This window comes from Elephas maximus, chromosome 1 (assembly GCF_024166365.1).
Source record: "Elephas maximus indicus isolate mEleMax1 chromosome 1, mEleMax1 primary haplotype, whole genome shotgun sequence".
NCBI lineage: Eukaryota > Metazoa > Chordata > Mammalia > Proboscidea > Elephantidae > Elephas > Elephas maximus.
In genome coordinates this window covers 77606435-77634174 of record NC_064819.1, presented here as the reverse complement: position 1 = coordinate 77634174, position 27740 = coordinate 77606435, and the positions used below count along the sequence as shown (strand labels likewise).

Here is a 27740-nt window from a genome sequence, read left to right as displayed (position 1 = left end):
GTTGGCTTCACTCAGGTCATGCAGCCATCCATGACAGGGGTCCAGGGATAACTGGTACCTCCCAATCCTTACAACCAAAAGCATTGGGTGCCCATGATCCACCTACAGAACCCACCCACCTGTACGCTCTAGGAAACAGGGACATGCTTTCCCCACAGGTGCTCGGAGGATGGTTGTAAGCCCCCTGCCTTGTTCAGAGTGTGACCCCCTGCAACCAGGTACCAGTACCTACACCAATCACCCCTGCCCCTCTAAGACTGTAGGACAGAACCTGTAGCACACATTTGATGATAAGCTACCTGGACACCTGAACTGAATTCATACAAGAAAAGTGAATGGAGTCCTAGACTGATATACCTGATAACAGCTCTAACCTTCTGGTCAGAGGACGTCAAAGCTTCAAAGGCAAAAATAATCAAGCTAGCTCACTCAAGCAACTCGTTTGGACATATCAAAACAAAACAAAGCAATAAGCTAGGATACAGTAAGCAAACATAAAATAAACTAATGCAATAACTAATAGATGGCTTGGAGACAACAGTCAATATCAAGTCACATAAAGAAACACCATTATAGCCTCAATAAGCTCTCAAAACAAAGACTCAGTGGATCTTCTGGATGAAGGTGCCTTCCTAGAATTTAAAAGATTAATATATAGAACTCTTCAAGACATCAGGAACGAGATTAGGAAGGAGACCAGGCAATATGCAAAACAAGCCAAGGAACACACAGATAAAGTAGTTGAAGAAATTAAAAAGGTTATTCAAGAACATAAGGAAAAATTTAATAAGCTGCAAGAATCCATAGACAGCAATCAGAAATTCAGAAGATGAACAATAAAATTACAGAGTTAGGCAACTCAGTAGAAAGTCAGAGGAGCAGAATTGAGCAGGTGGAAGGCAGAATTGGTGAACTTGAAGATAAAGCACTTGGCACCAATATATTTGAAGAAAAATCAGATAAAAGAATTAAAAAAAATGAAGAAACCCTAAGAATCATGTGGGACTCTATCAAGAGAAATAACCTATGAGTGATTGGAGTACCAGAACAGGGAGGGACAAGAGAAAATACAGAGAGAATTGTTGAAGATTTGTTGGCAAAAAACTTCCCTGATATTGTGAAAGATAAGAAGATACCTATAGAAGATGCTCATTGAACTCCACATAAGGTAGATGTTAAAAAAAAGTCACCAAGACATATTATAATCAAACTTGCCAAAACCAAAGATAAAGAGAGAATTGTAAGAGCAGCTAGGGATAAACAAAAAGTCACCTACAAACGAGAGTCAATAAGAATAAACTTGGACTACTCGGCAGAAACCATGCAGGCAAGAAGGCAAGGGGATGACTTACATAAAGCACTAGAGGGAAAAAATTGCCAACCAAGAATCATATATCCAGCAAAACTGTCTGTCAAATATGAAGGTGAAATTAGGATATTTCCAGATTAACAGAAGTTTAGAGAATTCGTAAAAAACAAGCCAAAACTACAAGAAATACTAAAGGAGGTTCTTTGGTTAGAAGATCAATAATATCAGGTATCAGTCCAAGACTAGAACACAGGGTAGAGCAATCAGAGGTCAACCCAGAGAAATCACAAAAATAAATCACTATAAAAAAAAATGCTCAAAACAGGGAAACAGCGATGTTATTATGCAAAAGAAGACAACATTAAAACAATAAAGGCGAACTAAGAAATGTAGTCATAGATCTTTCATATGGAGAGGGAGACAAAGCAATATAAATAAATAAAAGTTAGGTTTAAACTTAGAAAATAAAGGAGACTAACTATCCTACTCATCAAAATAAGATACAGGAAAAAAATAGAGATTCAAAGAAATTCAACAGCAATGACTAAGAGGAAAAGACAATATATAAACTACTCAGGACAAAATATTAAATAAGAAAAAAACTGTCAACAACACACAAAAAAAAGACATCAAAATGACAACACTAAATTCATACCAAACTATGCTGAATGTAAATGGACTAAATGCACCCATAAAGAGACAGAGTGGCAGAATGGATTTAAAAAAAAAAAATGATTCATCTATATGCTGCCTACAAGAGACACACCTTAGAGACACAAACAAACTAAAACTCAAAGGATGGCAGAAAATATATGAAGCAAACAACAATCAAAAAAGAGCAGGAGTGGCAGTATTAATTTCCAACAAAATAGAGTTTAAAGTTAAATATGCCACAAAGGACAAGAGAGGTCACTATATAATGGTTAAAGGGACAGTATACCAGGAGGATATAACCATATTAAATATTTATGCACCCAATGACAGGGCTGCAAGATACATTAAAAAAAAAAAAAACTCTAACAGCATTGAAAAGCGAGATAGACAGTTCCACAGTTATAGTAGTGTATTTCAACACACTACTTTTGGTGAAGGACAGGACATGCAGAAAGGAGCTCAATAAAGACACAGAAGATCTAAATGCCACAATCAACCAACTTGACCTCATAGACATATACAGAACACTCCACCCAAAAAGAGCCAAGTATACTTTTTCTAGTGCACATGGAACATTTTCTAGAATAGACCACATATAATGTCATAAAGCAAGCCTTAGCTGAATCCACAACATTGAAATATTACAAAGCATGTTCTCTGACTGTAAGGCCATAAAAGTATAAATCAGTAACAGAAAAGGCAGGGAAAAGAAATCAAACACTTGGAAACTGAACAATACCCTGCTCAAAAAAGTCTAGGTTATAGAAGACATTAAGGATGGAATAAAGAAATTCAGAGAATCCAATGAGAATGAAAATGCTTCCTATCAGAACCTTTGGAACACAGTGAAAGCAGTGCTCAGAGGTCAATTTGTATCAATAAATGCACACATCCAAAAAGAAGAAAGGGCCAAAATCAAAGAATTATCTCTACAACTTGAACAAATAGAAAGAGAGCAACAAAAGAAACCCTCAGGCACCAGAAGAAAGCAAATAATAAAAATTAGAGCAGAATTAAATGAAATAGAAAACAGAAAAACAGTTGAAAGAGTTAACAAGACCAAAAGCTGGTTCTTTGACAAAAATAACAAAATTGATTAAAAAAAAAAAAAAAAACCATTGGCCAAATGGACAAAAACAGGAGAGGAAGCAAATAACCCGAATAAGAAATGAGGTGGGTGATGTTACAACAGACCCAACTGAAATTAAAAGAATCATATCAGATTACTATGAAAAATTGTACTCTAACAAATTTGAAAACCTAGAAGAAATGGATGAGTTCCTAGAAACACACTACCTGCCTGAACTAATACAAAGAGAGGTAGAAGAACTAAATAGACCCATAACAAAAGAAGAGATTGAAAAGGTAATCAAATCACTCCCAACAAAAAAAAGCCCTGGCCCAGATGGCTTCACTGCAGAGTTCTACTAAGCTTTCAGAGAAGAGTTAACACCACTACTACTAAACATATTTCAGAACATAGAAAAGGACAGAATACTCCCAAACCGATTCTATGAAGCAAGCATAACCCTGATACCAAAACCAGGTAAAGACTCCACAAAAAAAGAAAATTACAGACCAAAGCCCTCATGAACTTAGATGCAAAAATCCTCATCAAAATTCTAGCCAATAGAATTCAACAGCTTATCAAAAAAATAATTCACCGTGACCAAACCATGACCAAGTGGGATTCATACCAGGTATGCAGGAATGATTCAACATTAGAAAAACAATCAATGTAATCCATCATATAAATAAAAAGACAAGAACCACATGATTTTATCAATTGATGCAGAAAAGACTTCTGACAAAGTTCAACACCCATTCATGATAAAAAAAAAAAAAAACCCTCAGCAAAATAGGAATAGAAGGAAAATTCCTCAATAAAGTAAAGGGCTTTTATACAAAGCCAACCGCCAACATGATCCTAAATGGAGAGAGTCTGAAAGCATTCCCCTTGAGATCGGGAACCAGACAAGGATGCCCTTTATCACCACTCTTATTCAACATTGTGCTGGAGGACCTAGCCAGAGCAATTAGGCTAGATAAAGAAATAAACAGCATCCGGACTGGTAAGGAAGAAGTAAAAGTGTCTCTATTTGCAGATAACATGATCTTATACACAGAAAACCCTAAAGAATCCTCAATAAAACTACTGAAACTAATAGAAGAGTTCAGCAGAATATCAAGATACAAGATAAACATACAAAAATCAGTTGGATTCATCTACACCAACAAAAAGAACATTGAGGAGGAAATCACCAAATCAATACCATTTACAATAGCCCCCAAGAAGATAAAATACTTAGGAATAATCTTACTGGAGATGTAAAAGACCAATAACAAAGAAAACTACAAGACACTATTGCAAGAAACCAAAAGAGATCTACATAAGTGGAAAACATACGTTGCTCATGGATAGGAAGACTTAACATTGTAAAAATGTCTATTCTACCAAAAGCGATATATAGATAGGATGCAATTCTGATTCAAATTCCAATGACATTTTTTAATGAGATGGAAATCAAATCACCAACTTCATATGGAAGGGAAAGAAGCTCCAGATAAGTAAAACATTACTGAAAAAGAAGAACAAAGTGGGAGGCCTCACTCTACCTGATTTTAGAACCTATTATACTACCACAGCAGTCAAAGCAGCCTGGTACTGGTACAACAACAGATACATAGACCAATGGAACAGAATTGAGAATCTAGACATAAATCCATCCACATACAAGCAGCTGATATTTTACAAAGGCCCACAGTCAGTTAAATGGGGAAAAGATAGTCTGTTTAACAAATGTTGCTTGCATAACTGGATATCCATCTGCAAAAAAAGGAGACAAGACCCATACCTCACACCATGCCCAAAAACTGAATCAGAATGGCTCAAAGAGCTAAATATAAAATCTAAAACAATAAAGATCACGGTAGAAAAAATAGGGACCATGCTAGGAGCCCTAATACATGGCATAAACACCATACGAAAATATTACTAACAATGCAGAAGAGAAACTAGATAACTGGGAGCTCCTAAAAATCAAGTACCTATGCTCGTCCAAAGATTCTAGTATGCTCATCCAAAGACTTCACCAAAAGAGTAAAAAGATTACCTACAGACTGGGAAAAAGTTTTTAGCTATGATGTTTCTGATCAGCGCCTGATCTCTAAAATCTACATGATACTGCAAAAACTCAACTAGAAAAAGACAACCCAATTAAAAAATGGGCAAAAGATATGAATAGACACTTCACTAAAGAAGACATTCAGGTAGCTAACAGAACATGAGGAAATGCTCATGATCATTAGCCATTAAAAAAGAAAATTTTTTTTTTTTTAGAGAAATGCAAATCAAGACTACAATGAGATTTCATCTCACTCCAGCAAGGCTGGCATTAATCCAAAAAACAAAAGAATAAATGTTGGAGAGACTGTGGAGAGATTGGAATACTTATACACTGCTGGTGGGGATGTAAAATGGTACAGCTCCTTTGGAAATCGATTTGGGCTCTTCCTTAAAAAGCTGGAAATAAAACTATCATATGATCCAGCAGTCCCACTCCTTGGAATATATTCTAGAGAAATAAGAGCCTTTACACGAACAGATATGTGCACACCCATGTTTATTGAAGCACTGTTTACAATAGCAAAAAGATGGAAGCAACCAAGGTGTCCAGCAATGGATAAATGGATAAATAAATTATGGTACATTAATGCAGTGGAATACTACACATCTATGAACAACAATGATGAATATGTGAAACTTTTCATAACATGGAGAAATCTGGAAGGCATTATGCTGAGTGGAATTGGTCAGTTGCAAAAGGACAAATATTATATAAGACCACTGTTATAAAAACTGGAGAAATAGTTTATACAGGGAAGAAAATATTCATTGATGGTTAGTAGCAGGGGGGAGGGAGGTAGGGTGGGAGAAGGGTATTCACTAATTAGATAGTAGATAAGAACTACTCTAGGTGAAGGCAAAGACAGCACACAATATAGGCGAGGTCAGCACAACTGGACTAAACCAAAAGCAAAGATGTTGCCTGAATAAATTGAATGCTTTGAAGGCCAGCATAGCGGGGGCAGAGGTTTGGGGACCATGGTTTCAGGGGACATATAAGTCAATTGGCATAATAAAATCTATTAAGAAAACATTCTGTATCCCACTTTGGAGAGTGGCGTCTGGGGTCTTAAACCCTAGCAATTGGCCATCTAAGATGCATCAATTGGTCTCAAGCTACCTGGATCAAAGGAGAATGAAGAACACCAAGGATACAAGGTAATTATGAGCCCAAGAGACAGAAGGGGCCACATAAACCAGAAACTACATCAGCCTGAGACCAGAAGAACTAGATGGTGCCCGGCTACAACCCATGACTGCCCTGACAGGGAACACAACAGAGAACCTCTGAGGGAGCAGGAGAGCAGTGAGATGCACACTGCAAATTCTTGTAAAGAGACCAGACTTAATGGTCTGACTGAGACTAGAAGGATCCTGGAGGTCATGGTCCCCAGACCTTCTGTTAGCCCAAGACAGGAGACATTCCCAAAGCCAACTCTTCAGACAGGGATCGGACTGTACTATGGGATAGAAAATGATACTGGTGAAGAATGAGTTTCTTTGATCAAGTAGACATATGAGACTATGTTGGCACCTTCTGTCTGCAGGGGAGATGAGAGAGCAGAGGGGGTCAGAAGCTGGCCTAATGAACACGGTAATAGAGAGTGGAGGGAAGGAGTGTGCTGTCTCATTAGGGGGAGAACAATTAGGAGTATATAGTAAGGTTTATGTAAATTTTTGTATGAGAGACTGACTGGATTTGTAAACTTTCACTTAAACCACAATAAAAATTAAAAAAACAAAAAACCACCAGCGGCTCCACAAAAGAAAGGTGTGGCAGTCTGCTTCTGTAAAGATTTACAACCTTGGAAACCCTATGGGGCAATTCTGGTCTGCCCTGTAAGGTTGTTAAGAGTCAGAATCAACTGACTGCAGTGAGTGGTTTTATAAGCCTGGTCTACAGTGAAGTTGGTCCTAACATTGAAGTCCAGGAAGTAATGGCTGTCGGGTGTGTGCGTAGTTCAGTTGTTATATGTCTTTGGAGCTGAACACTCCGTAACCTTCTGGCAGTTACAACTCCCAACACTGACTTCATCGTAGACTGGGCAGACCGTAGCCTGCTATGTAGGAGTGTTCTGAACAGTAAATCATAAAATCGAACATCTGGGTGTGAACATCTGAAAATGACAACATCAGCAAATTACATGCTGCAACATTGTATGTAGTAAATATCACTGATAATAAGATGTTAAAAAAAAAAGTTCGTAAGTGCAGTTGTTCATAACTTGAATACATCTTAAGTCAAGGACTTACTCTACTAACTGAATTCCATTGTCAGAGAAGATACTTTGTATGACTTGAATCCTTTTAAATTTACTGACACTTGTTCAGTGGCCCAGAATATGGTCTATCTTGGTAAATGACCATTGAGCACTTGAAAAGAATGTATATTTTGCTATGTTGGATGAAATGTTCTGTAGATGTTATATTAGTTTCCCCTTAATTCAGTAATAAATCACCACAAGCTTAGTGGCTGAAAATAACACAGATTTACTGTCTTAACAGTTTTAGAAGTCAGCAATCTAAAATGAGTCAGCAGGGCTGCATTCCTTCTGGAGTTTCTAGCGGATAATCTCTTCCCTTGCCTTTCCCATCATCTAGCAGCTGTCTGTATTCCTTGGCTTCATTTTCTCTTTCCCATCTTCAAAGCCAGCAATATGGCATGCTCATATCTTTCTGTCATTGACTCTGACCTCCACTTTCACCTTCACATCTCCTACTCTGACTCTGGCTCTTACCTTTTGCTTTCCTCTTATAAGGGCTCTTGATTACATCAAGATAATCTTCCTATCTCAAGGCCCTTAACGTAATCACATCTACAAAGTTCCTTTTGCCATGTTAGGTAACATATTCATAGGTTTAAGGAATTAGGACATGGGCATCATTGAGGGACCATTATTCTCTCTACAACAGATGTCTGTTAGGTTAATTTGATTGATAGTGTTATTCAGGTCTTCACATCTTTATTGATTTTCAGTCTACTTGTTTTTCTCATTTATTGTGGGAGGGATATTGAAATCTTGGACTAAAATTATGGATTTGTCTATTTTTCTTTGCAGATCTGTTGATTCTTATTGTATTTTGTAGCTCTGTTATTAGGCACATAAACATTTAGGATTGTTATGTTCTCCTAATGAATTAACCCCTTTATCATTTAGAAATGATCTTTATATTTAGCCTGGTATTATTGTTTGTTCTACACTTTACTTTGATCTTTGGTTAGTGTTAGAATGGTGTATCTTTTTCCATCCTTTTTCTTTTAACTCATGTCTTTAGATTTAAAGTGAATTACTTATAGGCAACATGTAGTTTGGTTTTGCCTTTTTAAAAAACCCAACCTGGTGAGAAAGAAAAAAATTTTCTTTTTCTGGTATCTTCCTTTAATTGTAGTGTTTAGACCATTTAAATTTAATGTGATTTTCCTGGTGTGGTTTGGTTTAAATCTGTCATCTTGCTATTTGTTTTCTATGTGTACTTTGTTCCCTTTTTCCTCTGTTTCTACCTTCTTTTAGATTTTTTTTTTCCCCTTTTATCTCCTTTGTTGGCTTATTAGCAATAGCTTTGTTCTGTTATTTTAGTTATTCCTTTAAGGTTTTAGTATACATATTTAAGTACGCTAAAGTGTGTAACTATACCTTCGAGTGCCACTACCTGTCTGTCAGTTTATCGTACTGTGGTGGCTTGTGTGTTGCTGTAATGCTGGAAGCTATGCCACAAGTATTTGAAATGCCTGCGGGGGGCCCCCCCCCAATGGTGGAAAAGTTTCAGTAGAGCTTCCAGACTAAGACAGGCAAGGAAGAAAGGCTTAGTGATTTACTTCCAAACATTGGCACAATAGCTGCATTGATAGACACACATGTCAGCAATCATGAGGTAGATGCTGGGCCAGGCAATATTTTGTTTTATTGTACATAGATCACCATGAGTCAGAGTAGACTCTATGGCAGCTATCTATCTACCTTCATGTGATACTATACCACTGCTTGAATAGTAGTATAAGAACCTTACAATAGTATACTTTTCTTCTCTCCTAGTTTTTGTGCTATTGTTGTCATATATCTTACTTTGTCTTAGTTATCTAGTGCTGTTAAAACAGAAATGTCACAAGTGGATGGCTTTAACAAAGAGAACTTTACTTCCTCACGGTAAAGTAGGCTAGAAGTCCAAATTGAGGGCATCAACTCCAGAAGAAAGCTTTCTCTCTGTCAGCTCTGGAGGAATGTCCTTCTCATCAATCTTTCCCTGGACAAGGAGCTGCTCTGTGCAGGAGCCCTGGGTTTAAATGATGCGCTCTGCTTCCTGCACTGCTTTCTTGGTGGTTTGAGGCCCCCCACCCCCCACCCCCCACTTCTCTGGCTCACCTCCCTTTCATCTCTTGTTAAATAAAAGGTGGTGCAGGCCACATTCCAGGGAAACTGTTTACATTGGATCAGGGATATGGCCGTAGTTAGGTTTAACACTTAGGGTGTTAAAATCTCACCCTAATCCTCTTTAACATAAATTACAATCACAAAATAGAGGACAACCACACATACTGGGAATCATGGCCTAATCTAGTTGACACATATTTTGGGAGGACACAGTTCAATCCATGACAGCGTATACATATGTTAATCATTTTTTGTTTAAGCAGTCAATTATCTTTCAAACATATGTAAATAATAAGAAAAATTGCACATATTTATCCATTTAGTTGCCATTTCCAAGGTTCATCATTCCTTTGTGTATATCAGTGGTTCTAAGTTGGAAGCAGTTTTGTCCTCCAGGAGACATTTTTGATTGTCATGACTGGGGTGAGGGGTAGGTGTCCTACTGGCATCTAATGAGTTGAAGCCAGATATGCTGCCCATAATGCATAGGGCAACCTTCCACTGTTATTTAAAAAGAATTATCTGATCCAAAATATCAGTAAGTGTTGTGGTTGAGAAACCTTGGTGTAGGTTTATATTTCTATCTATCAGCTATCATTTCCTTCTGCCTAAAAGACTTTCATTTAACATTTCTTATAGTGCAGGCCTGCTGGTGATGAATTCTTTCCATTTTTGTGTGTCTGGAAAAGTCTTTATCTCACCTTCATTTTTGAAAGATACTTTACCGGGAATTGAATTCTGGTTTGACAGTTTTCTTCTTTAAGTACTGTAGTGATGTTGCTGAGTTGTCTTCTTACTTGCATTATTTCTAACAGCAACAACAAAAACTACTGTCATTTAAAAATCTTTTTTCCTTTATCTTTGTATGTCCTTTTTTTGTTTGTTTGTTTCTGGCTGCTTGTAAGATTGTGTCTTTATCACTGAGTTTGTGCAATTTGATTATATGTGCGTTGGAATATTTTTGTGTTTCTTGTGCTTGTGGTTTGTTGAGCTGCTTGGTTCTGTGGGTTTATAATTTTCATCAAATCTGGAAAATAATCAGCTATTGTTTCTTCAGATATTGTTCTGCCCTCTTTTTCATTTTAAGGACTCCAGTTGCACATATATTCGGCCACTTGAAGTTATCCCATAGCTCCCTGATGCTCCTTTTTTTTCTGTTTTACTTTGGATAGTTTCTATTTCTATTTCTATTACTGATCCTCTCTTCTATAGTACCTAATCTGCTGTTAATATTTCCCAGTGTATTTTTCATCTCAGAACGTCACTTTCAGCTCTAGATGTTCCATTGGGGTCTTTATATCTTCCATGTCTCTGCTTAACTTTTTGAACATACAGAATGAAGTAATATTAACTTTTAATGTTCTTGTCTGCTAATTCTAGCATCTCTGTCAGTTCTAGGTTGGTTTTGATTGATTTTTCTCCTCGTTGTTCGTTGTACTTCTTCTTTGTATGCCCAGTAATCTTTGATTGCATGCTAGACATTGTGAATTTTACCTTATTGAGTGCTACATATTGTTATATTCGTGTAATATATTCTTCAGCCCTCTCTGAGATGCAGTTAACTTACTGGAAAACACTGTGTTCCTTTCAGATCTTACTTTTAAAACTTGTAAGGTGAACCCAAACCCGTGTTTAGCATAAGGCTATTTATTCCCCACTACTGAGGCAAGACCATTTTGAATATTTTACCTAATGCCTCATGAATTATGAAGTTACCCGGGCTGGTTGATACAAACAGGCTGTATTTCCAGTTCTTTTTGAGTGCCTGTACTGTTCCCTCTAATCCTTTGGATGATTCTTTCCCTGACCTGAGATAGTTTGATCATACCTACACACTGATTGGTACTTTGCTGAACAATCAAGAGGCAACCTCTGCAGTTCTCCTGGCTTCTCTCTTTGTGCAGCCTTCTCTTCTCCATTACTCTGTCTTGTGAACCCTAGTTGCTTTGGTTTCCCCAAATTCTCAGATCTCTCTCTTTAATTCAGGGAGTCTGCTGGGTTCCTCCTATGTTCTCTACCCCTGCACCACTACCTAGAAACTCTCAAGGCAGTAAGCTGAAACCTCATTTGTGTCCCAACTCTCAGAGGTCACTGTTCTTTGTTGCCTTTCGTCTAGTGTCTTGGAAAGTGTTGTTTCATACATTTTGTTTGAAATTTTTTGGTAGTTTCATTCAGGAGGGTAAATCCAGTTCTTGTTATTCCTTTTTTAGCCACTCCTTGATCCTTTTGAGGTTTGTTTTTGAACTGCAAGTTTTGTTAGTGCAGGTCAGCTGTAGCCTTACTCTAGGATTATGTTTCTAGGCACTCATAACTACTCTTCAGTGATTTCTGGAATGATGCATAGGACTCGGTAGCAGGCTAAAGATTATTACAAAAAGAATACAAGAGAGGATCATCTGGAAAAAGATAAGTGCATAAGCAGACTCCAGAGAAGTCAGGTGCAGGCTTTCCAGTCCCTCCCTCTTTCATGGTCACACAGACAAACAGGAGCCAGCTGCAGAATCCAGAGCAAGCAAAAGCCTGCCAGCCTTGCCAGAGAGTCCATTCATATTTGATGCAGGCTACACGGCCAAGGAAACTCCTTTTTGGCTGGTTGGCTACTCACAGCAGATCCCATCATGGAGGTGATCACATTATATCAGATATCATCATAGAAGTGATCACATCATCATACTGCTGCCAAACTACATCATAACTGCCAAACCACTGAGAATCATGGCCCAGCCAAATTGACACACAACCTTAACAATCACAATTGTATACATATTTCCTAATCAGTACAAAAAGAGATACCTCATTTTTAAAATGGCTATGTAAAGTACTTTACTATGAACGTATGCTAAATTCTTTAGGCACTATGCTATTAAAGGGCAATTGTTTAATTTTTTTTCTTCACACAAAGTGTTGCAGGGACACTTGTACTTATGTCTTTGTGCCCTGAAGGGTTTTTGAAGAATAAATTCCTAGAAGAAATAAGATTGGATTGAATGGTATAAGTTTTGATAGATCCTGTCAGATTACACACCAAATAGATTGCATTAGGGTTCTGTTCCTACCTCAGTACACTTGAGTACTTCAGCAGTGTTAGCCAATCTGACATCTAATTGGTTTGTTATTTTTTTATTTTTAATGAAGCAGAACATCTTTTCATGGTTTAACCATTTCTAGGGTAAATTGCCTATTTGGGTTGTTGACAGGGTTTTGTTGTTGTTGTTATTGGTGTGGGTTGGTCATCTTTTCTGTAATTAGTTGTGGAATATCAGAATGTTGTCTTTTAATTTTGTTTATAGCATCTTATAGAAGTTTTACATTCTCGTGTGGTTAAATTTGTCAGTTTCTCTCTGTCTTCTAGTTTTTGGTTTCTATATTTCAAGCTTATAAATCTCTATTCCTGTCTTTTACTCTACTATTTTATCTGTGCTTTTTCTTTAAAATTTAATCTAGCAGGAATTTTTGTGTGTGCTGTGAAGGATTTTTTTTTTCTCAAATAAAGTCATTTGTTATGACATTATTTATTGACTAATCTAGTTTATCCTATTTGAAAGTTGCTTAATCCTATGACTTAATCTTACCCAATTCTTATAAACATGGGTCTGTTTCTAGAGTCTATTTTGTTTCACTGAGTTTTATTCTATACTAGGCCACTCTTTTAAATAATTTATTTTTGGTATGTTTTGAAATGTGGTCGAATAAATTCCCCCCACCCCAAATTCTTTAAAAAAATTTTTGGCTGTTACTGCATATTGTAGGTAGTAAAAAAATACTCTTGATCATAGCAGACATACTATTAATACTTGATATATCTTGGAACACAGAGATGATAATTAACAACAATGGCTAGCACTGACTGTGCCAGACCCTAAGTGAAGCATTTCACATTGAACATCTCTTATTTAATTCTTACAGTAACGGTATGAATTAAGTACTGTTTTTATATTTATTTTACAAAGGAGAAAATATTGTCAGAATCATTTTTCAAATAGCCTATAGCCTGTCCTTGGGAGCCCTGGTGACCCTTGGGGGTCCTGGTTGGAGCTCTACTGCCAACCAGGTCAACAGTTTGAATCCACTAGCTGCTCCTTGGAAACCGTATGGAGCAGTTCTACTCTGTCCCTTAGGGTTGCTATGAATCAAAATCAACTTGACAGCAACGAGTTTGGTTCGGGTTTGTTGTAGTCTGTCCTTACTTCTGCCGTCATTGCTAACTTTATCCCTTTCCCAGGCAAATGCTTTATGGCTAAGCAGAAATATATTTGATATTTCAGGGATCAGTGACCTTCAAGGATGTCATTGTGGACTTTACACAGGAAGAATGGAAATGGCTGGATCCTGTGCAGAGAGATCTGTTCAGAGATGTGACACTGGAAAATTATACACACCTGGTCTCTATAGGTAAGGATGACTTATATGTTAATATCTGTGGCAGGGCTGGGATTCTGTCTTGTGCTTAGGTGAGTTTTGCTTTTAGGTTTGGGAAGCAGAGGTTGCTAAATTTTAAAAGGTTTGGAAAGGCTTCTATTCTACTAACAAGTAGAGGAGCAAACAGATTAATAATTTTTCTGGACTGAGATCAGTTCCCAACCTATGTACCCACCACATGTGGAAATTTGTAACATTTAAGCTTGATAAGCTATCTACTCCCGTCAGGTTTGTCCCACATACCCTCTCCTCTAAAGACAAAGCGGTGAGGCTGAATTTTGATATGGTACTTTTCCCTTACTGCAGACAAGTTCTTTTCTTTTTTTCCCCATAAGCAGGACTCCAGGTTTCCAAACCTGATGTGATTTCTCAGTTAGAACAAGGGACAGAGCCATGGACAGTGGAACCAGGCGTTCCAGTAGGTACTTCTGGAGGTAAGTCATGGAAGCCCAGCAAATGAGCGTCTTTAACTCTAACTGCCAGCCTGTCAAAGGGAGGATCTTTTGCCTGAAATGTGGATGTGCTTGCTTCTCTTTAAAATGTCTCCTGTGGAGAAGTGGGAAGCCATTTGTTTTGGACCCTCTTATGTTTCTCATATCACAAATTGTCTCAATATATATTCTATTTTTATACTCCTTCAGAGGAGGTATCCTTCCTGCCTTTTCCTAAAGCCAACCTTTCAACCTGAACTCTGGATTCCCATCTCTTTCCATACCCTTTGGTACCTTGATCTCATAATTATTACCTCACTTTTCAGCCCTTTCAGTTTTCTTTTTTCAATCTACAGGCTCCATCCCTAGTGTCTTCAAACCTGTATTTCCAAATATCTTTACTCAGCACAATTCACCTTTCTGGCCACCACCCAGCCTTTCTTGTTTTTCCAACCAAACTTAGCAAAAATGAGTTCTATACCTGTGGCCTTCATTTCTTTTATCACCTATTCCCTTCTTAGTCTCACTGTGTAGATTCTAAGCCTATCACCTCCTCAGACTATCCTTGAAAGTTATGAATAACTTTTTTATAAACCGTTAAGTCCCCACACTGTCCAGAGAGACCTCTTCAAGAATTTGACTCTGGAAAATTGCACAGACCTAGTTATAGCCTAAGGAGTACCTCTTCAGAGTTAATACAGGGAGAAACCCGTTGCCATCGAGTCAATTCCGACTCATAACGACCCTATAGGACAGAGCAGAACTGCCCCATAGAGTTTCCAAGACTGTATTCTTAATGGAAGCAGACTGCCACATCTTTCTCTTGCAGTGCGGTTGGGGGGTTCAAACTATCAACCTTTTGGTTAGCAGCTGAGCGCTTAACCACTGTGCCACCAGGGCTCCCAATATGGGGAGAAGGGGCTTATTTTTATGAAGATGAGGGGAGGGAGGAGTGTGCTATGGCCAATTTTGGGAAATGCTGAATTTGATTTCTAATAGGCATTAAAAAAAATGTAACATACTTCTTTCTCTCTCATTCTTTCTCTTTTTTACCATGATTCCTTTATTCCTTTTTCTTTTCATATCATATTTTAAAATTTTTTCCCCTAGAAGATGGTTTATGGAACAGAGTTTGGAAAACGCTATTTTTGTAATACAGCTTTATTAACTGGTGTTTACAGTGTTAATTTTGGGGAAAATAAAGTCAAGTTTTTATTACAAATTAAAAATTAAGTTTTAGAAAAATCCCAGCTTGACAAGATAGAAAACAATTTTGAAACGTTTAAATGTGTATAGAAAAAACCCAGGTTTTTCAAAAAATGTTTTAGTCATTACCAAAAAAATTATTTAGGTAAAAATAATAAGACTCCCATGTTGAATAGGTAGTTTAGATAGTTCCAGTTACCTAGTCACTGGGCAAAAGGAAAGCACTTCAGGCATTCAATGCCGCTCTTACATTTTTATTGCTGATCCCTTTTTTTGTTGGATGACTAACCTGATGATGGTAATCTTAGGAAGCCAGCCCTTGGTTCTGCCCTCTTCAGCATTTGGAGAAGATTTATTCTTAGCTAAAAAAAAAAAAAAATTTTTTTTTTTTTTTTTTAGTGGATTGGCTGCTTTTGTGTCTGTAAAAATAGTTTACAGTTTTCTAGGCATCTATATGGGTAATTAAAGTGTGGCATTACCTACATTGAGGTGGCCACTTGTCCTGGGCCTTGTCGTCAGCATTTTCTCTCCTCTTTATGGTCATTCTCCCTAGACTGTCTTGGTGATACGGTCCCTGTAGAATCATGATCTATAAACCCTGATAAATACTCTGTTCCATCAGTCTACCTTGTTTACCTTTTTCTTCTGCAGCCTGGTTGTCAGCACCCTCGATTACTTCTCCATAAACAGGGATGTCTGAATACTGTGGTAAATGCCTGTAGACTTTGCATCTCATAAGGTGGGAATTGCTTTCTGCAGTAGGGATGGTTTTGTTTGGTCTGGCCTTCTGGAGCGTTCTCCAGTCCTTCATTCTTTGCCTCACTGCTGATACTCTGGTAATTCTGCTGGTAATTGCATGGAAGACCCAACAACGTGGATAACATCGGTCAGTCTGCTGCATATTTATTGCCTTCAACTAGAACTCCAACCAGGGCTGAAGATAAGACACTTTCATACTTTTCTTCTTTAACAACATCAGTCGCCATGGTCTCCATCTCCTTCACTGTAGTACACTTCCAGGAGGTATTCTTATTGATGATCAGCTATACAAACATGCCTTACTTGGTGTCATTCCTGTTGATGAAGACATACCCATTTCTTTTATGGAACCTTTTGGTTGTTTCCAAAATCTGATTGCATTGATCTTTTTGTCCCTGTTGGGGAAGTTCTGTGGTTATGAGGCTGTTTGTGCTTATACTCCCTGCACTAATACCCATGATGCCAGGTGTGGGGAGGATGGTATGCGGCTCTGGGTCTCTGCCTTATGCTTGCAGTGATAGTGATCAGGTTGGCAGCAATGGAGAGACTCAGGGTTCTTAGGGTTTGCTGTACCATCTGTTACCAGTGGAACCAAAGAAATGTTGTTTTAAATACAGCCTGTATTCTTTACTGAGACTGCCAGATTTGAATACCTTGCTTCTTTTAGTTGTCATTTCTCAAGTGTACTTCTCGTTGTATATTTTCCTTTCTTATCTTGTGTTTGTTTGCTGTTACACTGCTTTTTGCTGTTAATATATTTTATTCATCCCATTACCCTAAACAGCCTCAAGGATCGTCCCTCTACCTCTCCTCTCTTCTCACATACATTCCTATGGCTTCAACTATTATTTTGTGTTTCTGTTTTGAGCTGATATTTCTTATCCTGCATTTGGACTTTCTGGTTAATCACCTGCTTTTGGAATCTCAGCAAGCACTACTCTAGTCCAATCCTCCATTTCTTTTCCTAATCCTCAGAATCCTAGACTTGAGCCTGCTATCTTCCTTCCCTTGAATTATTTCTTCTACTATTTACAACTTTCCCGTTTCTACCAGTATTCTTTTATGCTTAAAAACCATGGGATCTTAGCCAAGCTATTCCAGTTTGTCCTGTTTTTAAATCATGGTTCTTGGAATTTTGTTTTATTGTTCCTTACCAACGAATCCCAGTTCAGAATGCCTCGTTTAGATTCAGTTCATGTGCATCTCCTCTTGGCCATTTCTATGATTACCTTTTTAATTAACTAATACCTTAAATGGAGTTCCCTTACTAGTTCTTAGAGATTATCTATAGAATTGAATTAGGCATTCTCCTGCCATTTTTATATTTTATTTAATATTTTTCTTAGTTTTTTCCAACTTCCTCTCCAGATAATAGGCCTGTATTTTGTATACCCTCAGAATTTCCTGAGGGATCTATTTTTAGATCATTCCCATAATAGCAGTTTTTTTTTTTTTTCTCTCTCTTCAGAGAATACTGGTATTTTCTTTTTCTTTCAGACTGGGAGACAAGGCCTGAAAATAGTGGGTCAGCCCCAGATCTAGACATTTCTGAAGAAAAGCCATCTCCAGCAGCAATGGTGGAAAACGTAAAAAGGGATGATCATGGGAGTTCCAACTTCTTAAAAACTTGTGAATCTGAAGGTAGTCTAGATAGGGAACAGGCAAACCAACGGACACTGCCAAGGGAAATAAAAATCACTGAAAAGATAATACCCACTTGGGAGAAAGGCCCTATAAATAATGACTATGGGAAAAGTATCAATATGAGTTCAAACTTTGTAACACAAGAAATATCTTCAGAAGGGAGCCCTCCTAAATGTAATGAACAAAAAGCAGGTATCAAACAGAATTTAAACCCAATTAAAAAAGAGAAATCTTGTAAATGCAATGAATGTGGGAAAGCTTTTAGTTATTGTTCAGCTCTTATTCGCCATCAGAGAACACATACTGGAGAAAAACCCTACAAATGTAATGAATGTGAAAAAGCCTTCAGCCGGAGTGAAAACCTTATAAACCATCAAAGAATTCATACTGGAGATAAACCATATAAATGTGATCAGTGTGGAAAAGGCTTCATTGAGGCACCATCTCTTACTCAGCATCAAAGAATTCACACTGGAGAAAAGCCCTATAAATGTGATGAATGTGGGAAATCATTCAGTCAGAGGACCCATCTTGTTCAGCATCAGAGAATTCATACTGGTGAGAAACCATATACTTGTAATGTGTGTGGAAAAGCGTTTAGCCAGAGAGGCCACTTTATGGAACATCAGAAAATTCATACAGGAGAAAAACCTTTTAAATGTGATGAATGTGATAAAACTTTCACTAGGAGCACACACCTTACTCAACACCAAAAAATTCATACTGGAGAGAAAACCTATAAATGTAATGAATGTGGGAAGGCCTTCAATGGACCCTCAACATTTATCCGACATCATATGATTCATACTGGTGAAAAACCCTATGAATGCAATGAATGTGGAAAAGCCTTCAGTCAGCACTCAAACCTCACTCAACATCAGAAAACGCATACTGGGGAGAAACCCTATGATTGTGCTGAATGTGGAAAATCCTTCAGTTACTGGTCATCCCTTGCTCAACATCTGAAAATTCATACTGGAGAAAAACCTTACAAATGCAATGAATGTGGGAAGGCCTTCAGTTACTGCTCATCCCTTACTCAACATCGGAGAATTCACACCAGAGAAAAGCCCTTTGAATGCAATGAATGTGGAAAGGCTTTTAGTTACCTCTCAAACCTTAATCAACACCAGAAGACTCATACCCAAGAGAAAGCCTATGAATGTAAGGAATGTGGAAAAGCCTTTATTCGTAGTTCGTCTCTTGCTAAACATGAGAGAATTCACACCGGAGAGAAACCCTATCAGTGTCATGAATGTGGGAAGACTTTTAGTTACGGCTCATCCCTTATTCAGCATAGGAAAATACATACTGGAGAAAGACCTTACAAGTGTAATGAATGTGGGAGAGCATTCAACCAGAACATACACCTTACACAACATAAGAGAATTCATACAGGAGCAAAGCCTTATGAGTGTGCTGAGTGTGGTAAAGCCTTTCGTCATTGTTCTTCTCTTGCTCAACATCAAAAAACCCATACAGAAGAAAAACCCTATCAGTGTAATAAATGCGATAAGGCCTTCAGCCAGAGCTCACATCTGACTCAGCATCAACAAATTCACACTGGAGAGAAGCCTTATAAGTGCAATGAATGTGACAAAGCCTTTAGTCGGAGCACTCATCTGACTGAACATCAGAATACTCATACTGGAGAGAAACCTTATAACTGTAATGAATGCAGGAAAACTTTCAGTCAGAGCACGTACCTCATTCAGCATCAGAGAATTCATTCAGGAGAGAAGCCTTTTGGATGTAATGATTGTGGAAAAGCATTTAGATACCGTTCTGCTCTCAACAAACATCAGAGACTTCATCCTGGCATATGACTATTTTAGAAACATCATAAGTTAAGGGGATACATTTAATCTAGCTCGTCTTTTTCTTAAGTGCTGAAGAATCAAAATGGATTGAGAAACAGCTTAAAATATTTTAAGTTTTCACAATCACATTATAGAATGAAAAGTACATTGGATTAAACTAATCCAGTTATGTGATGTTGGGAAACTCAACTATTTTAAACTTCAGTTTCCTCATCTGTGAAATGAGGGATTTGGAGTAGATGATTTTAAAGGTACTTTGGAGTTTTATATTAATTTTGTATATTCACAGTATATTCTTGAATAGGATTATTGTATATCAGCATTTTGCTGTGTTGAATCTGGACTGTGTGTGTTTTTGCATGTTTTGCCGGTAGAAGGCATTTGTGCTTCAGTAACTAGACTGGGGATCTATTATGCTCCTGTTCTAATGCACCTAAGTTGTTTAGGTAACTGACTCCTAATAAAAAGAATTATAAAATACTCTCAGTAATTCAGTAGCATATAATAGCTATGAGTATTAAAGTTTCCTATTATTTTTCCTTCTAGTGTGTTTTAACATCTAGAAGTGTCTTAGTTTTCTAGTGCTCTCATAACACAAATGCCACAAGTGAGTGACTTTAAAGATCAAGAATTTATTGTCTCACAGTTTTGGAGGCCAGAAGTCTGAATTCAGGTTGTTGGCAGAGCTAGGCTCTCTCTTTCTCTCTCTCTTCTATAGAAGGCCTTTCTTTGTCTCTTTTAGCTTCTAGTAGCTGCTGGTAATTCTTGAGATTCCTTGGCTTGTAGATGGATTTTCATGGTCTCTTCCCCATGTGTGTGTATGTGTGTGTGTGCATGTGTCTATTCTGCTCTTTTTATAACACTCAGAAGTGATTAGGTTTAGGACCCACCCTACTTTGGTATGACCTCTTTAACATCACAAAAGAAAACCTCTATTTCCAAACAGGGTCATAATTACAGGTTCAGGGGTTAGAACTACCGTTTGTCTTTTTGGGTGACACAATTCAGTCCATAACAAGGAATTTATCATAACTACAGTTTTTTACAGTGATCAGCTTCTACAGCTTAATCCTGGTTACATATTGGAATCATCTGGGGGAACTTTATAAAATTCTCTTGCAAAGGTCCTATGCCCAGAGACTGTAGTTTAATTTGCCTAGGATGGGACGCAGGGTTCAGAATTTTTGTTTTTAACTCCTAATATGCACCCTGGAGGGAACAGTTGTCTTAGGCTTCATTATTCACACCTTTATTGTCTTTCCCTTGTGGCTGCTCTTTGAAGCCTCAGATTACACATAATGTACCTTTGACAGTTTAATCTTGTTTTGTAAATTGAATTCTTCTTGAAAGGTCTGGGAGGTAAAGTCAATTTGCTTCCTCACCAAACTGCAAAACTTAAAAAAAAACAACAAAATAACCCACTGCTGTTGAGTCGATTCCGACTTATAGTGACCATATAGGAAAGAGTAGAACTGCCCCATACAGTTTCCAAGGAGTGCGTGGTGGATTCAAACTGCTGATCTTTTGGTTGGCAGTGGTAGCTCTTAACCACTACACCACCAGGGTTTCCAAAATTAAATAGCAGTGTAAAAGAATGTGATGTCACTTACTTGTCCTTGGTTACCTGATAGCAGATGACTGTGAATGACATCCCTGGAGATGTGCAGCCCACAGCCTGCGTGGCCATTTGTAGCAGCCCTGGTCAGGATAACATTTGAGCCAGAACCAACTATAGGTCTAATCGTAAAGAGATTGTTGTTAGTTGCCGTTGAGTCAATTCTGACTCATGGCGACCCCATGTACACAGGTAGAGGTGCTCCATTGGGTTTTCAAGGCTGTGACCTTTCGGAAGCAGGTTGCCAGGCCTGTCTTCAGAGATGGGTTCAGACGGCCAACCTTTTGGCTAGTAGTCGGGGCTTAACCTTTGCACTACCCAAGGACTCTTCATAAAGAGGTAAATAGGCCCCTTATATTTTCTCCACATACAGTCTAATTATCAGCTCAGCAATTGACAATTTCCCTGCCTAGACTTGAGTGTGGAAAGCTCTGAAAACAGAGGGTAGTACGGAAATTGATTATTATGTAAAAGGAGCTTTTCTAGTCTTTTTCGACAAACAGAAGTTTGGAGGAGGGAGGTGCTGCAGATTTATACAAGTGAAAAAAATCAGTGCCATCTTTTTTGCTTATATAAATGCTAGTGACCCGCATCAGAATTTTGTTACTTCTTTAACTGTCATTACTAGATGGTGAAGAACAGAAAAAACAGAATTCAGAATAACCATTTAAATCTTAGAACCATTTTCAGTTGTAATTTGAAATGTCTATAAAGGAATGTCTTCTTGATGTTAATAATTCCTCTGGGCTGTCACTGTATGAGAATTACAGTTATCCCATTGCACAGAATGGATCTCAGGTTATAGGATAAGCTTTGGTTGGAATCTGAGCATCTCCATGGCATGAGGAAATGATCTTTTGGTATCCAATCAAAGAGTCTTCCTATTTCAAAGGAGATTCCAAAATGGAAAACACCAGAGTCAATTTGGAATGGGAAGATTCTTGTCCTTGTGCCGCTCTGATTTTTGCCTATATGAAGGAATAGAATTTGAGTTATGTGGGCACTTGTAATTAACCCTGAAAGATCCCACTTTGTTTTATTAATTTTCTCTCATGCTTTCCAATCAAACCCAGAGCGCCAAGAATATGTGACCACCACGTAACTTAATTCTTCATTGAAAAATTTACAAAAAAGCTCTTAACTTTGATGGTTGCCTTCTGCTTGCTAGGCCTTCATCTTCCTAGACTAGAAATGTGCTAATACAAGCCAGATAATACAGTCCTGGAGAAGGGATAGGTAGTGAGGCTCCAGAAGTTAACATGATCCTGGTTTTCCTATCTCCCTTTTGAGTATCTCAAAAACATCTCTAATAGCCACCCAGAACACATTCCTGTTTTCCAAAGCAGGTGGGCCTTGCACTTGCCGCTCTTGCTCAGACATGTCAATCTAATTATACACAATGGTGAAATAAGGTTTTGTCCTTGATCACCTGACATGTTCCTTAGCCATGTGCTTTCCTGCACTTATCTTTTCTCCTCTTTACCTCTATTTTAAGGGGAGTTTGAAAGGAAATTATTATAACGATTTCTTATTTAGTTTGTTCTTTCTTAATTCTGAATATAGAATCAATAACACTAGGTTACATAGGAACTTGGTGTAACACTAACATTAATTCCTTAATACTTATGCTGAAAGAGTAGAGCAAAATTAAAATCTAAAAGGGATAATTAGAAGTTATAGCTATTAAAGTTATAATGAATTCAGAAAAATAGGAGAGGAAATCAGACAGTTTATGTTAGAGGTCTAACATCTGTTGAACAAGATCTGCCCAGAAATAAAAAGATCTCAGAAATAACCAATAAAGCCAGACAATTCTTTATGAGGGAAATGTTGAATAACTTCTAAGAGTCTAAACAAAGTTAAAACAATGCTAGGAATTTATTAGCCAATCATACATTTTGTGAATTGAACAACACAAAGCATGAGACTGGGTGTTGCACCTCCGATGAGACAATATGGGCTTTTTATAGTCCAAGGAACAAAGAAAGTCAGGGATGTCCAAGGGTTTCAGTGCGACTTGGAAATTCGTCAAAATGTCTCTTGAAATCCTTTCTTCCTCAGAATTGCATTTGGCTAAGAAGACAAACAGCAGGTCTGAAGAGTGCCTGCTGATACCAGCTTGTCTGAAATGTAGATCCACACATAAACTTAAAGAAACAAGCTAGTTATTATCGCTAAGGTTTAGGTTGTTATCTTGAATGTTTGCCCTGTGAGACCAGGTAGCAGCCATGCTCTCCTGGGCGTGGCGTAAGTGACTCCATCTTGTTTTTAGCTTCCACAGCCACACAAGGAATTCTTTGCTACTTACAAAAAATTCTAATACCTTTGTGTGTAATTTCTTTGAATGTTTCAGTGTCCAAGATTGAGTATATGAAGACTAAACTAGTGTATGAGGCTGCTTAAATTTCCACGTAATAATTAGAATCACCACAAAGCTGATTCCCATGAGGTAGAGGAGAGACATACCTCCACTTTCCAAATTCTTCACCATTTCTGACACCTGCCGTCCCCTCACGACAATTGCCGGGTTTGATAATTTGTTAGGGTGGCCACACAGAACTCCCCATACTACATTTATGTGGTTTATTAGGGAAGTAACAGGTTACAACTCAGGATTAGGATCAACTTGGAAGAAACAGGATACAACTCAGGAGACAGGATGCAGTTTGTCAATCAGGACAGCTTTCAACCAGGACAGTTCTCAGCTCCTTGGCCACATTAGCCTGACCACCCTTCTCAGCCGTGCCTGCAGGCAGGTCCTTAGCCATCCATGCCCTTCTCTGCCTTCAGCTTCCATGTCCTCTCCCCTGCTGAGTGGCCCAATTCATGGCCAATATAGCAACCTGCTTGACTATTGCCCCCCTAACAGCAGCTTTCTGCTGTCACTGCCAGCTCTGCCCCTCTAGGCCTTTGCCCTGTGCTTGGGCAAATTTTACAGCTCTTGTAGCTCCACCAAGGCACCCCTCTCTGCCTGAAGGCCTCCTGCCCAAAGATGCTCAAGTCTCTCTCAGTGGGCTGGCAAGCCCACCCCAGCTGTCTGATGCAGGTCTTTTCTTGCATGAGTCTTGCAGTTCCCACCACTTGTACTGCTGCTGCTGTTTCTCTGCTGTGATTGCCACCATTTCTCATTGTCTTGCACTGTCTTCAGTGTTAAAGTTCTCTCTTCTGGGTCTAGGAAGTTCTCAGTGTAGGGACCCTGACTCTCAAGGATGTGCTCTGATCCAGATGCGTCTTGGTGGTAGTGAGGTTCCCCCTTGATCCTCTATGGGATTGGCCCTTATATAAACCTAGCAGGATGGCAAAAGCAACTAACCCCTGAGCCCTGCAAGGGGCTCATTGATATTGGGTGGGTTCTCAAGCCCCTATTTGCATCGTAATCAACCAATCCCTTGCAAGATTGTGGCGCAGCTAATCATTTTTGGCAGAATTATAAACCCAAGGCCAGAAAGATCATATATAAGAGAAACCCACTGCACTGCAGAGACAAAGTATTTTCTTCTAGGACCTAGGTTGGCAATTTCCTTAGCTGCCACCAGATTATAGACATTGAGTCACTTGACTAAGTTTTTAACAAATATCTAGGTGAGGGAAGAGGAAAAGAGAGGAAATACCATGTAACTGAGTCACTAATTAAACATTTAAGTCTTCATTAAAAATCTTTCAGTTACAGCCAGCACTTACGAGGTACCTGACTTTATTAATGGTGGTTTGGGTTCAGAAGCGAATAAAGCCAAGTCTCTGCTCTCAGAGAGTTCACAACCTATTATAAATGTGTGAAATGCCAAGTGGTGATGTTCTATAAATAATAATAGAGTGGGTGCTTGTGAGAGTGCAGGGGTCATGGTGGTGCTGTTGTAGATAGGATGGTTGGGAAATGCCTTTCTAAGGTATTGGAGCACTGACCTGGAGAAAGTGAAGGTATGAACCAGGTAGATAGAGGGACTAGCAGCCATGAAAGTCTTGAGATAGGAGCATCTTTGGCAGTTTTAGGAAAGGCAAAGGGCCAGTGTATGAGTACAATGAGTGAATGGTAGGAGATGCAGCAGGAAGCCAGTTCATGCAGGGCCTTTTTGGCCGTGGTAAAGATTTGACTTTTTATTCAGAATGAGATGACAAACCCTTGGAGGGTGTTGAGCAAGAGAGTGACATGATTTGAATTATGTTTTAAAGAATTATTTGCTAAATAGGGAAGAGATTGTAGGGTGTCACGATTGTAATCAGAGTCCAAATGGATTGCTATTCCAGTAGTCCAGGTAAGAGCTAATGGTGGCTTTGATAAAAAGTATTAGTAATAAAAATAAAAAGTAGCTGGTATGAGGCTATATTTAGAAGGTAGAGTTGACAAGGTTTGCTGATGGTTTAAACATGAAGGTGTGAGAGAAGGAGGAGTCAGGGATGGCTCTAAGGGCTTTGGCCTGAGCAACTTGAAGAAAGGAGCTACTATGTACCGAGAAAAACAATAGCAAGGAAGGAGCAGGTCATGGGATGAGAGGTCAGAATTCAGTTTTGGAACAGTATTTTTTTTTTAATTGAATTAAACACAGAAATGAACACAAAATGTAAGTGTACAAAGTGAACACATCTGTGGAACTATCACCCAGGTCAAGAAATACAGCATTACCAACATCCTAGTAACCCTTCTTATTACCCCTTCCAATCACAACCTCTTTCTTTCTCCCCAAAGGTAACTACTATCCTGAATTCTAATACCACAGATTAGTTTTGACCTTTGTATAAATGGATTCATACAGTATGTGTTGAGCTTTTTTCACTTACATTGTATTTATAAGATTTATCCATGTTGTTCTGAGTAACAGGCTTTTATGGGTATGTAATATTCCACTGTATAATTATACCACTATTTATACATTTTATTGCAGATAGACAGTTGGACTGTTTCTAGTGTTAGGCAATTATAAGTAATGTTACTGAGAACATTCTTGTACCTGTCTTTTGGTCCACATGTGAACTCCTTCTGTTAGGTATATTCCTAGAAGTGAAATTTTTGTGTCATAGGGTATACATAGGTCAAGCTTTAGAATTTATTGCCAAATGGTTTACCAAAGAGTTGTACCAATTTACACTCCCATGTCTGAGACTTGGCATTGCTCCACATCTTTGCAACATTTTCACTGTCTTTTTAATTTTAGCTTTCCTGGTGAAGTGTTGTTTTAGGTACCTATTGGACATCCAGATAAAGATACCAAGTAGGCTGTTGGATATACAAGTCTGGAGGATGGGGGAGAGATCCACTCTAGAGGTACACTTTTGGGAACCTACAATATATATTTAAAATCTTGGGACTGGATGCTGTGGCCTAGGAAAGATGAGTACATATAAAAGAGAGAAGAGTTACAAGGACTGATCTCTTAGAAATCCAAACTTTTAGAAATCAGAAAGATGAGGACGTGAAGTGAAAGAATAATCAATGCAGTGTAGTATTCTGGAAGCCAAATGGAAATAACGTTTCAGGATGAGAGGATGATCAACAGTGTCAGGCACTTTTGAGGGTTGAATAAGACGAAGACGAGAATGGACCTTTGGATTTGGCAGTGAAGAGGTCACTGGTGATCAGATGAGCAATTTTGGTAGAGTGGATGGGAGGCGGTTAACACAAGAATAGGAGGTAAGCAACTGAAGAAAGCAAGTTTGAAGAGAAGTTTTGCTGTAAAGGAAAAGAAAATTGGGTAGTAGCTAGAAGGAGATGTAGAGTCAAGGGGATTTTTTTTTTTAAATACAAGAGATACTACAACATGTTTGAATGCTATTTGGATTGGCCAGTAGAGGGAAAAAATAATGCAAAAAGGAGAGGGGACAATTGGTATGAAGTTCTAGAGGAAGCAAGATGAGATAAGCACAAGTGCACAAGTGGAGGGGGTGGCCTTAAAATAGGAGCATAAACAGTATGGGCATTAAAACAGGAGGGAACACAAAGTATGTATTTGACTATGGATGCAGGTATGTTGGTGGAGAATTTCTCTTTTGAATGCTTCTGTTTTTTTCATAGAAATAAGGTCATCAGCTGAGAATGAGAAGTGTTAAAAGTTTAAGAGGAGATAAGGCATAGAATAGTCACCTCCTAGAAAGTGGGAAAGCGAATTGCTAAGGAAGTGTAGGATCGCAGGGCAGCACTGACAGTCTGTTTGAGGTATGTGGTCATAATTTTAAAATGAGATCAATCATGACAGTTCTTGTCAGCTGTGTTCACCTGCATGGGGGCAGGGATGGACTAAGCAGAAAACTGTATTTAACCAGGATTTTTCTAGGAGAGTATAACCCGAGAGAGAGGGTTAAAGAACAAGGGTACTTGTGAGAGAGGAGTTGTAATGATGCCCTGTGGAATTTAAACTTGGAGGAAATGAAATCGAGCATTAAATTGGAAGAGG

At 38.3% G+C, this 27740-nt stretch overlaps 1 protein-coding gene across 4 annotated transcripts in view; it reads left to right on the top strand.

Annotated features, from left to right (window-relative positions):
* ZNF184 (zinc finger protein 184) overlaps positions 1 to 22884 on the top strand; it is a 36005-nt gene extending 13121 nt beyond the window's left edge. For 3 of the 4 annotated variants that reach the window (XM_049885987.1, XM_049885994.1, XM_049885980.1), the window contains 3 exons: positions 13726 to 13852; positions 14215 to 14313; positions 17773 to 22884. In XM_049885987.1, coding sequence (XP_049741944.1) covers positions 13726 to 13852; positions 14215 to 14313; positions 17773 to 19745 — 2199 coding nt within the window. In that variant the 3' untranslated portion in view covers positions 19746 to 22884. The remainder of the gene's footprint in view (positions 1 to 13725; positions 13853 to 14214; positions 14314 to 17772) is intronic. The other variant, XM_049886003.1, reaches the window with a different exon arrangement.
* The last annotated feature ends 4856 nt before the right edge of the window (positions 22885 to 27740 follow it).